Source organism: Hylobates moloch, unplaced genomic scaffold (assembly GCF_009828535.3).
Source record: "Hylobates moloch isolate HMO894 unplaced genomic scaffold, HMol_V3 SCAFFOLD_2, whole genome shotgun sequence".
NCBI classification, from domain to species: Eukaryota; Metazoa; Chordata; class Mammalia; order Primates; family Hylobatidae; genus Hylobates; species Hylobates moloch.
Window position 1 is genome coordinate 83,639,008 of NW_026652277.1, and position 17,399 is coordinate 83,656,406.

General features: G+C 33.4%; 1 protein-coding gene across 3 annotated transcripts in view; it reads right to left on the reverse strand.

Moving 5' to 3' along the window:
* The window catches only part of BCKDHB (branched chain keto acid dehydrogenase E1 subunit beta), a 245,549-nt gene that overhangs the window by 63,030 nt on the left and 165,120 nt on the right, over positions 1 to 17,399 (reverse strand). For 2 of the 3 annotated variants that reach the window (XM_032152583.2, XM_032152578.2), the window contains exon 9: positions 10,220 to 10,306. In XM_032152583.2, the coding sequence (XP_032008474.1) occupies positions 10,220 to 10,306 (87 nt within the window). Of the gene's footprint in view, positions 1 to 1,178; positions 1,963 to 10,219; positions 10,307 to 17,399 lie in introns of those variants that run through there. The other variant, XM_058434947.1, reaches the window with a different exon arrangement.

Sequence of the window (17,399 nt, forward strand, 5' to 3'; positions counted from 1 at the left end):
GGGACTACTTATGACTACAGAAATACCAAGAATTGCATGAGAGAAACTGGGGCACTTATTACTCAGGGAGATGAAATATGATCTTTTTTCTGACTGGCTTAAATCCAGAAAGACTTCAAAAAGAATGATGGCAATTCATGATAAATTTAATACGAAAAAGAGGGATGGAAAATAAGCAGTGAACCCAGTGTTAGTATCAATTACATGCTAGTAATGTCAGTTTCAGTACAATTAACTGATTAATACAGAAAACTTAAATAATCTGAATACCCCAATACAATGCTGTTTCACTTCTGTAATAAGAGCAATGAATCAAAATATGCCATACCTGTAGAAGACAGACACTAACCTGCGGAAAAACCAAATCTTATGTGGTGAGGTGGCAATGGTTTTAAAATCATCTCACATCACAATTCTGAGTAAGTAACCACCATCACTATGAACGGTAAATCCCAAAACTCAAATGCACATGATAAAGGAATTATGTCAAAATAAATGATATGAAATCTTTGCAAAACAACTTTATAAGCAAAATGAGTTTTTTTATTTAAAACAACTAGGAAGATTTAAAAGAATAACCATGTCATGTGAGAGAAATATCTACATATAATAAAGCTTTTAATTATTAAAAAAGTGATATGTATGTACATAACAATGAAGAAACAATGAGAAAATACAAATCAATAAAAGACTTATAGTGCAAGTTTCTTTCCCTATGCCTAGATGTATGTATATATAAAGTTTTTTTTTTCTTTTCACAACATTGAGCAAATAAAGTACCTGTAGGTTTGCATACAGGTGAGTTTTCATTTACTATTTTATTCATACAAATATTACAATGTTATCAACTACTCTTTTAATGATTTTCATAAATCCATAACATTCATCAAGTGGATAAATCATAACTTATTAAAATATATTCCTGTTGTTGTCATTAATAATGTGTCTGATATTTTCCTATCAAACGAACAACACTGAGAAGAATACATATTTTTGTGTTTAACTCGTAAGTGAGGATTCCTAGAATTCCTTAAATAAAAGGAAATCTACACTTTGAAGAGTCTTGGTACACATTCTCAATCTGATATCCTGGAAAAGTGAATCAATTTCTACTAATACATTCACATTCTACATCATCTCAGCAGAAAATAAAATTCATTTTTAAGTAGTCCCACTCTTATAAGTAACAAACAATATTTTATTTTTAAAATTAGCATTTTATCAATAGTAAGTGGCATATTTTTTCATGTTTGCTGGCTATAGTTATAAAACTAATCTGTTTCTGACCCTTTAAATAAAGGCCCTATTAATTTCCATATTGACATTTAAGAATGCTTAATAGAGTACACGTTAGTTTTCTGTCATGTGTTACAACATATTCTCATTTGTCATTGTTTTTAAAATCATGCTTGTTTTTGCCATACAAAAATTTCCATTTTATGCAAATATATTTCTCTGTAACAGTATGACTGAGTCTGTTGCCTTTTAATTTTCTGATTAAAAATGTCTTACCCATCCCAATATAAGCTATTTTCTACCTTTTCCTTTTAGATTTAGTGGTTTTCTTTTTTTTTCTAAGTTCATTTAGAGTTTATTAGGAAAATGGAATAAAGAGGTCAGGTTTGATAGATGTTTAAAAACCTACTGCTAGATGGTTTGGAGGGGAAGGGAGAGAATGAGGACAGGGAGAGGGGCAGGGAGGAGAGGGAGAAGACAAGGAGGCTGCCAGGGAGGACTGCAAATTGAGGAAATGGCATTCTATGCCAAGTGAATAGCATTAAGAGATCAAACCTAGCTCTAACTACTTCATTCCTCTCCTTTCCTTGAAAGTCAAGTTTTTTTGAAATGGTAGTCTATATTCATTGGTTCAAGTCTTCACTACTTACTCACTCACCAGTCTAAACGTTGTCTGGCTTCCTGGCCACCCTTCTGTTTTCATCAGTCACCAGTGTCTTCCAGTTGCTACATGCAAGGTAGGACCGTTAGTCTTTAGCTGTCTTAAATTCTGGAAGCATTTAATATTCTTGGCCATATATGCTATTGTCAAACTCTTCCGCACTTGTCTCCTGTAATGGCTCTCTCCTACTCCCTTCCTTTTCTGAAGCCACTCCCTCTCACTCTGCTTCATAACTTCCTTTCTTTCTCTTAAATGTTGGTGTGGCTTCTTCTTCAACCCAGGCAGCTTCTTCTTCAGAAACTTTCCCTTCTTAAGATTATCTCTTCCTATGTGACCCTATCTATACCCATGAACACAGCCACCAGTATATCAGTATAAGAGAATGAATCCTTACCCATTTCCTACACCTTAGATTCTCTCCTGAGCTCCAGAAACACATTTTCATCCCCATTTCAGATACAAATCCAAAATGCACTCATTATCTTACACACATACACACACACACACATACACACACACACACACACACGCATAAACCTGTTCTCCAATGATATTCTCCATCTCAGTGAAACTGCACCTCTATTCAAAAATCATCCAACCTAGAAACCAAGCTATGCTTTATTCTTGACTTCTGTCTGCCTCTCCCTCATCCACTTCAATCCCCACCCTACTCCTGTCAGTCAGCAAGTCTTTCATTCAGATTCTCTCTCCTACTATCTGAAAAATTCACCTTTCTCTAACCTACTCCCATGTCCTTGGTTTAGAAGACCGTCAAATCTCACCTAGTTTAATCACATACAGTAATGAGTCACAAGGACAGGAACACATTCTGAGAAACGCATTAAGCAATTTTGTGGTTGTGCAAACATCACAGACTGTACTTTCACAAACCTAGATGATATATATTTTCATTTATATACATATTTTTTCACATGGAAAACCAAATATCCCAGAACCAGCACTAAATGTCAATCATTTCCCATACTTGATCTGCAATGCCCACACCAAGCATCATATTATCAGGTTTCTATTTATGCTCCACTATGATCTCATGGGACCAACATCTTATATGTGGTCCATTGTTGACCAAAATGTTGTTTTGCAGTCTGTGACTAGCTTTTTAGCAATTCTCCATCACTTCCTCTCTCACTCCTCCCCAATGTATCCTCTACACAACTACCTAGGAGTTTTTTTAACTTTTAAATCTATATTAATCTCCTGCTTAAAATTCTTCACTTATATTCCTTTGCCTTAAATAATGACAGTAATATTTTCAGCTCCTACTACTTTCTATTTGCCAAGAACTCCATTAAGTACATTTTATATATATTATATGAGAAAACTGGAAGTTACATCTATATGAGCTGGCTTTACTCTGTCATATCTATTTCCTCCACATAATAACAAATTCCTTAATATTTAAGATTCTTTAGGATCTAATTCCTACCTACTTGTCAACCCTTACCTTGCGCTACAGCCTCACATGCTAGTCTTCAAACACACAAAACCACTTTAATTCCTTCAATAGCAAATCCTTTGCCTAATTCCTTATTCATATAGTTCATTCTGCCCGAAATACCCACCTACCTTCACTCCCAAGTTCATACTTATCCTTCACGAGTTAACTTAGCTGCCACATCTGGGTTAAATGAGCAAGTATTTTATAATCCTGTAGTTCTCTGAATATTCCATTCTAACATGTACTATAATTACCTGTTTATCATCTACTTCTTCTAATAAACTCTGTCTCTAAAACAAGGACACCAATTCTTGGATGAAATGCCCATATTAAGGCTATCCCCATAATACTTAATAAAGGATGGTTATAAGAAATAATTATCATTCAGGAAATAGCCAGTAGGCCAGTGTGATCTGCATACTGGAGTCAAAAAGGGATGTGAGAAATAACACTGGAAGACTGGTTTGAGTAGATCAGGATCTTGAATGCCAACATAAAGATTTCTTTTGCTAGACCCAATGAGGATCCATTGGATGCTTTCAAACAGACAATGGACAAAATTTGATGTGTGTTTTAAGAAAATAATGAATAGTAATTAGACACAAGGTGAACAGCTGGAGACAAAGATAAGGAGACAGTTTAGGATGGGTCCGGTGGCTCATGCCTGTAATCCCAGCACTTTGGGAGGAAGAGGCGGGAGGATCACTTGAGGTCAGGAGTTCGAGACCAGCCTGACCAACATGGTGAAACCCCTGTCTCTACTAGAAATACAAAAAAGTAGCTGGGCGTGGCGGCAGGTGCCTGTAATCACAGCTACTTGGGAGGCTGAGGCAGGAGAATCACTTGAACCCGGGAGGCAGAGGTTGCAGTGAGCCGAGATTGCACCACTGCACTCCAGCCTGGGTGATGGAGCCAGAGCAAGACTCTGTCTCAGAAAAACAAAACAAAACAAAACACAAACAAACAAACAAAAAGGAGACAGTTTAAAAGGTCCAGAAAAAGTTGAAGAGAAAGAGTTCATTTTTATATAAGCTGATTTCCATAAACTAGCAAATAACCATGTGCATATGCCTACCTTTTCTCATTGCTTCACATTCAAATTTTTCCAGATAAATCATGTTATTACACAAATGTTTTATCTCTACCAAAATAAGCATAATGTTGGAATTTTGGGTCTAAAGCTCAACAGGTCAAATCTTGAAAGTTTCAAATTTGAAGGTTTCAAGAGTAACCATGCAAATGGTTGAGACGTCCCAGGAAAGAATGGGGAAAGGCACTTTGGGAAGTCGAGGTGGGTGAATCACAAGGTCAGGAGTTCAGGACCAGCCTGGCCAAGATGGTGAAACCCCATGTCTACTCAAAATACAAAAATTAGCTGGGCAGGGTGGCAGGTGCCTGTAATCCCAGCTACTCAGGAGGCTGAGGCAGGGAATTGCTTGAACCCGGGAGGCGGAGGTTGCAGTGAGCCGAGATAGCGCCACTGCACTCCAGCCTGGGCGACTGAGTGAGACTCCATCTCAAAAAAAAGAATGGGGAAAGGGTTGAAGGTAGAAACTAAACAAGCAAGGAGAAGATGACATGGAAGCAGAGCAGGTGTGGTTAGGGCAAGGAGGAGAACCAACAGAGTATAACATGGATTTAACTACAAACAGTAATGAAGCAGCCCAGTCCACAATATAGCCCCAGAGTGATTTAGACTTTGGTTCCTATCTGTGGTCACAGAAGCTGTTTACAGAATACTAAACAGGCTTCAGGAAGAAACTACAGTTTTAAAATGCCATCCTATATCCAAACACTCCACATTAAACTGTTTTTCTGATGCTCTGGCTCCATCTTTTAGTATAGAAGTATACTTCTCCTGATTGTTTTATCTTTGCTATTAGGAAAGGTTTTGCATTACTGGTAAATTTTTTATTAATTGAGATTATAAAATTGCAGCAAACTACTCATCAAATTACTAATCTGATAGTTTTCTCTGATGACAATTTATCAGCACAGCAATTTTAATTAAACATGTTTTCCAGAATGGTAAAAATTCAAGACCCTATAGGACCTTTTCCCCTCTTTTCAGATTGATATCTTTAAACAAAGTGCTTGGAAATTTAGTAGTAATAAGTTTATAAGAAAAAATCCTTCTCCATAAACTATTCTAACATGAAACACTGAGAAAAGCAAAAATTCCTTTAACCTGAAAGTTATTAAAAGTTTTCTTTTACATAATGACTTGTGTAGGCCCTATAAAAATCCTTTGAAACTATTAGAATCTGATAATCTTAAAAATATATATGTTGGTATCCACAATTTCTGAGTTCTTATGCTAAGAAAAGAGACCGCACAGAAAGGATGTAACAATGGTATGGAAACTTACCATCCTCTCCAATTGGACTCTTTATTGCCGACTTATTGCTTCCATGTGATTTAAAAAAAAAAAAAAAAAACTCAAATCTTTAAGCCAACCACATCCCTAAAATTTCTGGCACTCTTTTTAAGCACTGAATCCAAAGCAGGAGAAAAAAACAATAGCTTTAAAAAAAATTATCACACAACTCTTATCAGACTCAGGATTTGTTTTTTCATTACAGAGGTGTGTTGGAAATTAATAATAAAGGCTGATTTACAATCCTTAAAAAAATTTACTCTATTTAAACCAGCCAAAATACCATAAATTATTTGGTCTTAATATTTAAATAAATAATAGCTATGTTGAACATTACATTCTAGAATATATAAATCAATTTGGGGGATATTAAAATAGATGAGGTTAACACTTTTGCACACTAAAGCCTTTCTTAAAATACCTGGGGTTACATTAAGCTGAAGAATACAAGCATCAAATAAAATTCATTCATATAATTTTCTGAAACAATAAAATCTTTGCTTAAAATACACAATAAAAAGAACAATGAATTATCTAAACTCTATAGTCATTGCACTTTTCCACAAATTACGGTGCACAATTCATGACTCCCTAAAAGAAGCATTTTAAGTTATAGTATGTGTCAAGTAAAAGAAAAGAATGAAAAAGTTCCCATACCCTAAAGTGAGAACAGATGGGAATGTAAGATAAGAAGAGAGAGTGAAGCTTTAGATGACTGACCAAGAAATCTTCCCAAAAGTGGGGCCAAATATACCAGACCTCAGCTTGCTCTGCTTCCGGTTAATTTCCAAATTAAATCCAATAGAAATATAAAGCACTTCGTAGATTAGATGCACTGTTTTTTATTTTTGTAATCATTTATTTCTCTATATATATATGTTTTATGAAGAAACTTTAAATAAATAAGTTTTAAAATTATGTCTAATCAATATAGTCTTCTAATCACTTTTGTGAGTTTACCATTATTTCAAACTAAGACTGTTAACAATAAACTTCTGTAAAATGGTAAAATAAATAGGCTTACAAAAAAAAAGTAGCAGGCATGAAACAAACCTAAGATGTGGGCACTGAATTCCTCGCACGATGAAAGGGCCATCTGCTATAAACTAGAGTTTTGTAAATAAATTATGACTCCATCTTATATTCATTCCTTTCATATTTGATCTGTACAGTAAAATAAGCTTTAAATAGTAATGTCAATACTACTTCTTATAAAAAATATTCCTTTATTTGATATTTAATTTTATATAGCATAATTTTTCTATCTAAAAATACCAATTATAAACTTAAAAGAATACGCTCCATAGTGCTGTATTCTCTTCAATATTTTTTATTTTAATATAGGTAGTAACTTAAACTTTTGAATGAAACAGCATAGTTCATATTTTCAGGTGTTTTCAGATTTTAATGTATTCAAAAACAATAATTTTACTATTAATATTCATTCTCTTAAAATATTTTAAAAGCAATTTTGTAGGATTAACCATGAGCTTTTAAAAAGCTACCAGATATCTTCTATCAAAAATCGCCTGTGGAGCAAATGTTTTTTTCATTTCCTTTGACATAAAACTTGCATTTGTTGAAACAACAATAACTTCATATTTAATCAAAAGTACTCAAGTTTATACATCATTCTCATCCATGATTTAAAACATCTTTTCCAAGATAACAATGAAAAAGTTGTCCGTGTACATTTTCTCTGCCGTCCCAGAAAGTTGGCTTTCAATATCTTAACCCTGTTTTATCTTTTTTAACGTTACAAAATATACCCCCAAAAAGAAATAGAGAAATATGAATCATGCTAAGTGGTGAAAGCAGTTGTACCTCAAACTTAGGTGATTTCAGTTTAAACAATCCAAGGCACTGGTAATTTGATACAGGTTTCACTTATAATATGGAACAAGGCTTATAATATGGAAGCTCAATACAGCATATTGCATAGTTGAATATCTGCATGAAGGAGTTACTGAAAGGTATATTTTATTACTGAGATTACTCAACATTATATGGGAAAATTATCAATGAAAAAAAATTTTCAACTCTCTAGTTTTTTTTCTAATCTTCTTTATCAGTAGATAAAAGCCATAACAGGCAAACATTTATGGATATCATGCTCATTAAATTTTACTAACATTCATTTTCTATACTTTCTATTTGTGCAAATAAAATCTGAATTAAGCAAAAACACTGTGTACCTTTCAAATTTCTCATAGTAATAAATCCAAACTCAAATTACCCAAAATATTAAATATAATTCCTCCATCAAATATTACACTATTGTCTTAAGTCATTCTGTGGTTAGCTGGTGAATAATTTTACCATGAACAACAGAACATTTTATAACGGGTCCAAAACTTCTATTATCTTCCTCGTGGAAGGCAGGGGATTTTGAATAAAGAGTGCATGTGCACACACTTAACATTTATTCAAGCCACCTGTCTAATCCCAGATATTCCACTGTCTTTATAAAATGGATAAGTCACAAACACTCTGGATGACACTCATCCGTAAAAAGAATGCAGTTGGTTTAGATCAATATTTCTCAAACTATAGATTAGGAACACCTGAGGATCTATGAACACATTCCTGGGAGTCTGAGAGTGTTACAAGATGCTTTGTTTTGGTGTCTTCATATTATTATATAAATATGATTATATTCTGATACTCTCATTGACAATTTTTGCAACTGATTATTATCACATAATTTCAGGATCTTATTTTGATATTATGTTTATGATATTTTATGTTAGTTATAGTGACTATGTTTAATTCTTAATATACTTCTTCTCAAACTGGGATTCACTAATGTATTCTTGGGGCCAGAGAGACATTTTTCCATTAACACGAGACCACATATTATTTAAGACCAAGAGACACTAGATTAGATTATCTTTCTAATTCCATTCCAGTCTAAAAAAAGTTGTATTCAATTGCAGTCTATCAATAACTTACAGAGATCAAATTTTAAAAGCACACTTAGAGAAAGCAAACTTCACAAGAGTTATAGTATCTAATTCCAACTATGTTCTACTTGTTTTCCTTTTTTAATTATATGCAACTGAAACTTCTGAGATATCAATAATGAGTGAACAAAACACAACAAGGCTGTCAAAGTTTGAATTAGCAACAGCCACTATCCTTTCAAATGGTTTAGTAGACTACGTATTAACTGTAAGTCAGAAAATCCAGTTTCTTTTTCCAGTTTTGCCTCTGGCTTGAAATGATTGCCCTAATCTTTGTATTATGCTACTCAATGTATAAAATACACAATAAATACTAGGTACTCATGTTACATAATAATAATCAGTACGTTTTAAATTTTAATTGATATAGTAACTAGGAAAACAACAAATCTACAAAACTCAAATATTTGCTTTTCTTACTATCAGTGACTATATATAAATTGTAAAAATAATTTCGTTTTTGACTATAATTATGTATTACTTTGATCTAGTTTTTAAAACATTTATGTTTAAATTGGGTTCATCTAATTTACAAATACTTGTAATTTTGCAATTAGCACTTAAGATATTTCATTGGTAAAAATCATTGTTTACTGATTAAACATCTAAAAATAAAAACTTAACCATTATCCATATATCATAATTCTATCGCAATGTAGTAAGCCATATACTCTTAAAGGAATTCCCTACTCATGTATCTTAATAATTAAAGCATCTTCACACCAGTAAAGAGAAGTAAAGTATTTGCAAACTGCAAAGATATTCTGAATTTAAAAGACATGCACCTTCCATTTAAAATATGGCTACTTAATTTTCAATGTAAAAATTAGGAAGAATGAAACTACCTTAAATTATCTTATATATGTCTATGATATAAATTTGAATACAGGTTTTAGGTAAAACTTGCCAGAAAGAGGTGTATAAATTTTTTTCCTGATATGTGGCATCTTAATGGGCATTTTTCTTAAAAAAACATGAGTTTTTAAACAATTTCTAAAGCATTTCCAATACCATAGCATAATTTGAATAACTAAAATAAATAATTTTAAAATTACTTATTAAATTTAAATTATTGACTTTTGAGAGATTCATTTTTAGAACGTGAAGGCTGTGAAAATCTAAGATCAATGCCACAATCAACCAATTCCATAACAACCTCAAGTCATATAAACAGGGAATGGGAACAGATTCAAATTAAAAAGATTTTTCTTTTTCTGTTAACCTAGCAAATACAAAGTTAATTTAGTAGACTCATTCCAAACTTTCTTCCCATAAAAAATTTTTCAGCTTTTACTATTTTAAGATATCTGTTCTAGAAGATTAATTAGACCATTAACTAACTAACAGAAAGTGTGGTCAGAATAAAAAATGAAAAAAAATTTACTTATCACAGTATATGAAAGCATGCACTACATTTCCATAAAGTATATGCTTTCACATATTGTGATAAGTAATTTATTTTCTTCTGGAATTGGCATGTGCAACTGCACAAGCATTGAAATCAGTCCCAAGAATTACTGTACCTGAACTGTAGAGCTGATTTCCGATGCAAAGCCGCCTGTCAAGGGAGCCTCGTGACTGATGAGCAGTCGCCCCGTTTTGATCACAGACTGAAAGAGAAAAGGAAAACCTGATGTTAAAAAGAATATCTATTTTATGTATATGATGGTAGTTTTAATTCGGTAATAAAAGTAAATTATATCCATTCAATAAATAGTGTAAAAATCAGTAATTCAATTGTATGCCAATAAGTTACGATTCACTTTCGACAGGTCAGTCATCTGATTTTTGAACTGTAAAATTTTTTTCAATATGGTTTATAATCCCAGTAGAAAAGAAAAATGAGATTTGTAATTCTATATATGCAATTAAAAATGCATACCCATTATTGTAAGATATGTTTGTGTTATAAACTGAATTGCTGTATTTCATATTTCAATGTTAATATTTTTCTTCATGTTAAAGAGTGAAAGTTTTTTTATTCATTTGTTTGCACATAAATAACAATAGCCTTAAGAAATACTGTTTTATGGAAAAGGAAAACACAAAAACAGTATGTGAAAGCTATAGCAAAGGAAAAATTTGGCAGTAAGAAATCCCTACAAAAGTAAACCTCCTTCGTTAATGTGCTCTAAAATCTGGTTGATGACCACACTCTATTTTAAGGGTAAAATGTCACAAACAATGAGTATGTATTCTCAATAGTTGTTCAATGTGGTTGTCCACACTGTGCATGATACACTCTGTAAAATATTAAATAAAAAAGTACAGCAATGATATCATAGCAGGATGGCAGCTGTGTTGGCAGGTAAAACTATTAAAATCAACAGCAGGTTATTGCTTAAAATATGTTGAAAAATTATCATAGTACCAAAGAGAAATGGCAGTTTTGTCTTTAGATTTCTAACCATTTAATATCACCTTTAATAAAATCTGTTACTATTTCATAAATATAAAATGAAACCTTTCAAGCAAAAATATCTATTGAAATAAAAGATTTCATTCATTCTAGGCAATTATAGTTCAGAATTTAAAAAGTATGCAGCAGTTTCAGCTAGCATATGTTAAACCCCAAGATATGGCCAGTAGCCATGACAAAAATAAGTTACCATATCTACTAGGTAAATAGTGACTTTAGAACATAAAATTTTATGAACACCTTAATGAATACCACTCAAACCCCAGTGAAACACTAACCTTAGGATATTTGTATTTGGCTGTGACTGTGATTAATTATGCCATTTGTAAGAGTCACAAATTAAATTTCAATATACCTGTACAAAAATATAAAAAGACAAAAATATTCCACAATCACAAAACAACATATGTATTTTCAAAGTGTTTTCTAAAAGATGTCCTGACTTGAAGAATAAACAATGAAAAAAAAAAGATTTGATAATCAAATCATTCTTTTTTTTTTTTTTTTTTTTTTTGAGATGGAGTCTCACTCTGTTGCTCAGGCTGGAGTGCAGTGGCACCATGTCGGCTCACTGCAACCTCCAAATCAGACCACTCTTATAGCTCTGAAACTCAGAACTTGGCCAACATAAAAGTGTCTAAGGATGACAGCCAAAATCCATCCAAGCTATCTGGTGCCTCTTAAATTTTGAGCAGGTAGAAATAAGAAACTTCTATAAAAATGCTGTTACCCTAAAACCCTACACAACCAAATTGGTCCTTTTTGTCTGACCTCAGGCCTATCCAAAATCAAATGACGACCTTTAGAATAATCTCTGAAAGCAAACAAGCAACCACGGCAGGTGGCCTATGTATCCTATAGCCTATGCAGATGGCCACAGAGTGGATGGTGAAATCAAGCACAGATGACCAAGAACAAAAGCTTCCAACCTTTGAGGTTGATTCAACATGATTTGTAAGTAGATAAAATTTGGAGCCCTTCTGAGCACTCCTCAGCAGGGGAATGACTAAATAGACCAATATGCATCAACATAGTAGAGTATTATGCAGCCATGAAAAAGACTAAGGACATGTAAAGACAGCCATGACAAATTAACTGGTAAAATGAGCAAGTTGCAGGACCATATAATCTTATATTTTGTGAAAAACAACCACCACAGCAGTGAGCACACCAAGCAACATATCTTTTCAACATGTACATCGAGCCAACATGCATAAACAGTCCAGAAACTTTCATTCCAAAATATCAAAAATTGTTTCTCCCGAGCAATGCAGTGAAGGAAGTATAGGAAAGAGACTTTTACTTTTTGCTTTATGTATGTTTAGATCACTGAAAGTATTCTAGTAAGTTTAAAATAAATAAAAATAAAGGGAAAGCCCTTGAATTAGTGCCAAAGATTTAAAAATACATGTTATTTTGTAGTTATAATCTTCTCAAAAAACATAATAATGTTTTTGTGATATCTTAGGACTAGCTTCAGAAACAAGGGAATCCTGAGATCCAAACTCCAGCAGCAAACAGGCACACTAACAACGCAGCGAGCCAGCCTTCCCATCCCACTCTGTGTGATCTGCTCTAGGTCAGGACCATATCCAGCTCATCACTTGGCCCTCAGAGCCATTAAGATACTCGACAAAATGAGCAATAATAAACTATTGGCATCAGACAAGTTCAAGTTCTTCAACACCTCTGTATGTGCATTACAAAAATTGTGTGTTCTCAGATGAGGAGTTATGCTGACAGATATGGAAATAATTCCAGAAATTTCTAAAACACCAAGAACTAGAGGAAAAATACAATAAAAGTAATCACACTTTGAGTGTGTGGAAATTGCCATTTGTCTACAAACAAGTGGAACAAAAATAGTGCAGCAAGAAGAGAGGAGTCAGAAGTAACAATCACAATCATAAACAATGATCATCACAAAAATTGCTATTTGCTAGGCTCTGAGCTGAATATTTTACATTCAATTACTTCACTTAATTTGGAAAGCACTTACGATTCATTTTTGCTTCTTAAAAATCATTGCCAATGTCTAAAAGTATTAAAATGTATTATGTCAAAATTCTGAAAATGCAAAAATTTAGAAGACTGATACTTTCAGTCACACTCAATTAGCATATATTGAACTGTCTGAAAACAGTTCAATCATTTTGTGAGATATAGTAGAAATCTGTTATATGCTTTTTATCATTCACAATTTTAACTTGATAAAATTCCTGAAGACTGCTTTTCTATACTACTTTGGAAATTATTAACAATGTTAGTATAGTGAAAATGAGATCACTATAAATCTACAAAACAAGAGAATGTTACTTCTTTCTATTCTTTCTATTTTAATTAGATATTCTGATTAAAGTACATATTTTTGTCCCCTTTAACAGGCTTTTAATGTTCACATATCTAGGCAAAATAATATGTAACTGTCAAGAAATTCCCCTAACCATACTTAGCATTTTGATGTATTTAGTAAAAATTAATACAGTATGTTTCAATGGAGATGGCCATTAACCTTTTTAAGAGAAATGATTGTAGATACAATGCTAATAATCATTTAAAAAATATTTTCTTCCAAAGAAAATAAATTTTAAAGTTTTTAAATTTTCTTCTGAGATAAATTCATTTCATCACTTGAAACAAATTAAAAGTGTTTCAACAACTTTTCAGGATGAAAGCTGAACCTATCAAAGCCAGGAAAGATCACGTAAGGCTGGATTTGCAAGTATCTACTTCTCCAACTTTTTACCACTAAGTACTGTTTCTGGATTCTGGCCTATGGCAGATGGAGCACCAATGAGTTACGGGTGACAAATGGCATCAGGGAAAGCTAAGCCAATTGAAGATCAGGACTCTGAATAACTCCTCTACCATAAAACAAAAGGACTTTGTTCCCTGCAAACGAACAAAATATTTGTTCTAAAAGATTCGTCAAAAAAGCATTAAAAACAGTCCTGAAAGGCTCGCAGTTTTCTCACCACTTCAGTTAGTCATTCCGTCCAACAGAGCATTCGTGGCATACTATCACAATAGGAGCAATCAGAATCCCAACGCTGTACACACGGCATTGCCAAAGGCAGATATATCAAGGCATCCCTGTTCTGCCGGAACTCTGAACTTCTTTCTTGTTTGGCCACTCCATGACTTTTCCCCATTACCCATTTTCTTTCTACTCAAATATCTTTCTGAATGACCATAAATTAACCTATGCGGGATGTCTAGCACAGTGCTCTGAACATTGTAGACACTCAAGAAAAGTTAACTAGATAAAAACTCCATTAAAACAAATTGTTTAACTTTATTATGCATATCCTCTTTTAATTTATTTATGCTATTGCATTCTTAGCACAATCCATTTTTAAGGTAGTTCAGAAGTATATACTTGACCACATCCCAGAATGATTTAATTATGAAGTAGCAGGCTCCAAATTGATGATATTTTAATATAATTTTAACAATAAGATATTTGTGGTAATAAGAGAGCTGCTAAGTTATACTCTGTTAAAATGATTGCACAGACTTTGGCTGCCCAAACATTAGACATATGTTTTAGTGAATATAGCCTTTAAAGATTTTAACACAACCCAACCAGGAAAACTGTTAAGTTGTCATTCTAGGAGAACTGATACAGATAGGCAAACCATAAAGCTTCCATATGCCTGAAAATACAACATCGACATTTGAAAAGTAAAACATTTATCATCTATCTATATTTTTTACTTTATTTCTTCCTCAAAATCTATAGCAAGATTGTTTTCTTACAGACAACTGAACCTTACCTACACCAAGTACAGCAACTATTCTGTCTGCTGATAAGGTTAAAAAACAGCAGTATTTTGGATAGGCAATTTATAACCCTTTCAATATTTTCTATCCGAATATAAAGCTAATAAAAAGCAAAAGAAACACCAAAGCTGGTCTGTATCAGTTCCTTCTGAAATCAAGAGAACCTCATATATGTAATGCACACATATAAGTACAACTAATGGTAAAATCATAGCACATATACTTCATTAATCAAGAACATATTATTTATACAATTTAGAATCATTAAGGATAGGATTTTGATGAACTTCGAATATCAACGCAAATGAATTAGATACATTTTTTGAGATGTTTTCTTGTTTTGTAGCCAAGTGCATGTAACAAGTTAGCCAGAAAAACCTCACAACTAATCCGAGGTTAACAAACGTATTAATATATGCCTAGTAATTTGTTAATCAGCATGACCTCCTCCACACATGACTGGACCACTGGCTAGTATTCCGCTGGAGAAATGCCAATGCTAAACAATCACAAAAAAACAGTCCTGAGCTTCAGAGAAAGTCTTGAAAACTCCGTTTTGGAAAAGATGTTAGTGAGGGGGTTACACACGTTTTAGTATTGTAGGAAAGTGTAAACCAAGAAAAACTAAATTGTCAGGGCTTTATCACCCGTGTGGAAAAAGTACAAAAGAGAATAAGCAGAGCACAAAGACAATTACGTGAAGAGCTGAAAAATAAGCAAATAATGTTGACAAAGAAATAAAACATTTGGGGAATTTTTGTACATCCTCACTGGTTCATTTTTTCCTCAATGATTTGTATAATCAGAACTGAAATACTGAAGAACCTAAGAAAACTGCTTTTGCAAAATTAAAAGTGGACATCTTTCTGAAAGCTACTTCAAAATATTTCAGATAAACATGTTCCTGTCAGTTAATCGACCTTACCATTCCAACTTGCTTTCTAATAGTCCCTCTACGCTCCAGGCATGTCAGTCCCCTCACAACTCTGAATGTGATCGATGGTTTTCCGCCTCAGACTTCCTTCCCCACATTGGCAGACATTCTATCCCTCCCTCAAGACCCATCTCACACAACTCTTTCTCCTTGGTCCCCCCAACCAGCTGGGCTTTCCCCTATATTAAACCCCATGGTACCTTTCCTCCTTTTTCTTGTCAGATTGTCTACATACTAGTAACCATTTCCCAGTAGAATTTCAGGGAGCTGACAATGCAAAATATATGAAACCTAAAACCAGGTTAACAAGGGCAAGAATCAAGCACAGTAATAAGGTGAAGGCAGCACACACTGCTTCAACTCTCTCTCTTAGGAAGACACACAATTTACCTCATAGTACAGCACTGTATAGATATGTCTAATCCTCCAACCTCACTCTAAATTACAAGTTTGAAGACAGAAACTCTTACTTACAATGCCTACTGAAGAACACAGCACATGGCAAATAGATATTACATTGAGCAAACTATGCTCTTTGTATATTAGTAAAAGATAAACAGCTTAAAAAAGGACCTAAGTATCTTTGTTTCTTTGTTTTGAGGAATTTTTTTTCATGGGCGGGGGGTGGTGGTGGTCTCTATACTATCTCCTTCAGCACTCCAAATCATTCGAGAGCATGAAATTCAGAACTATCAAATATTCTGTACCTAACTAGAATACCTAATACATCGTATATGCGGCCGCTCAATAAATGCTGCTTATATTGATCCCCCCAAAAACCACACAGACACAGTAATTTACATGAATAACTCTTCAAGACTGGAAGTTTCTGATGCCTTTCATATCTTAGAGGGGACTAGTAATGTTATTAGGATGATGAAAGAGAAGTCCTAAAACCTAAGCTCTAATCGTTCTAATTGTAATACAGGACTGCCCTGGGTCAAATCTCTCCGCCTATTTTTTCCTACTCTAGACTTGTTTTAGAATAAGGATTTTGCAGTACAATACATGCTTCTGTGTACCTTTTTAAACATGCATGATGGTAACAAATACACAAACACTGAGTTAGTACTGAACACAAGTTTCCCATTCCTACTGGAAAAAGGTCACAATGGTGGCAAAGGTATTGTACTGGACTAGAGGACATTTATTAGAGATGTAGTTAAATATGGGTAAATAGTAAACAAATGCTTTCAAAAGTTTTTTGCCCCATTTCCCTGTCAGCTTAAACATCAAACAAAGCTTATAACCACCTGTAGGTAGCAACATAATTATTTCTGCCAAAACAATATTTCAAAGATTGAAGTAGCTGCTTGTCAGGTTGCTTTTGTATCTTCACTCTTTTCTATCAGTTTTTAAAAACATTTTCATGAACTTATTCCTAATCTCCACCTCAACTCAATCTGTTTCTATGAAGAAAAGAAATTGTAACATGTGATTTGGCTATTAATACTGTTGACTTCCATTCATAGAATTTTAGAAAACTGTTGAAGAGGTCTACTACAAAGCCAAGTTGCACTTTTGAAACACAATCAGGGTGCTGCATCTTCTACCTTCTATCCTCAGA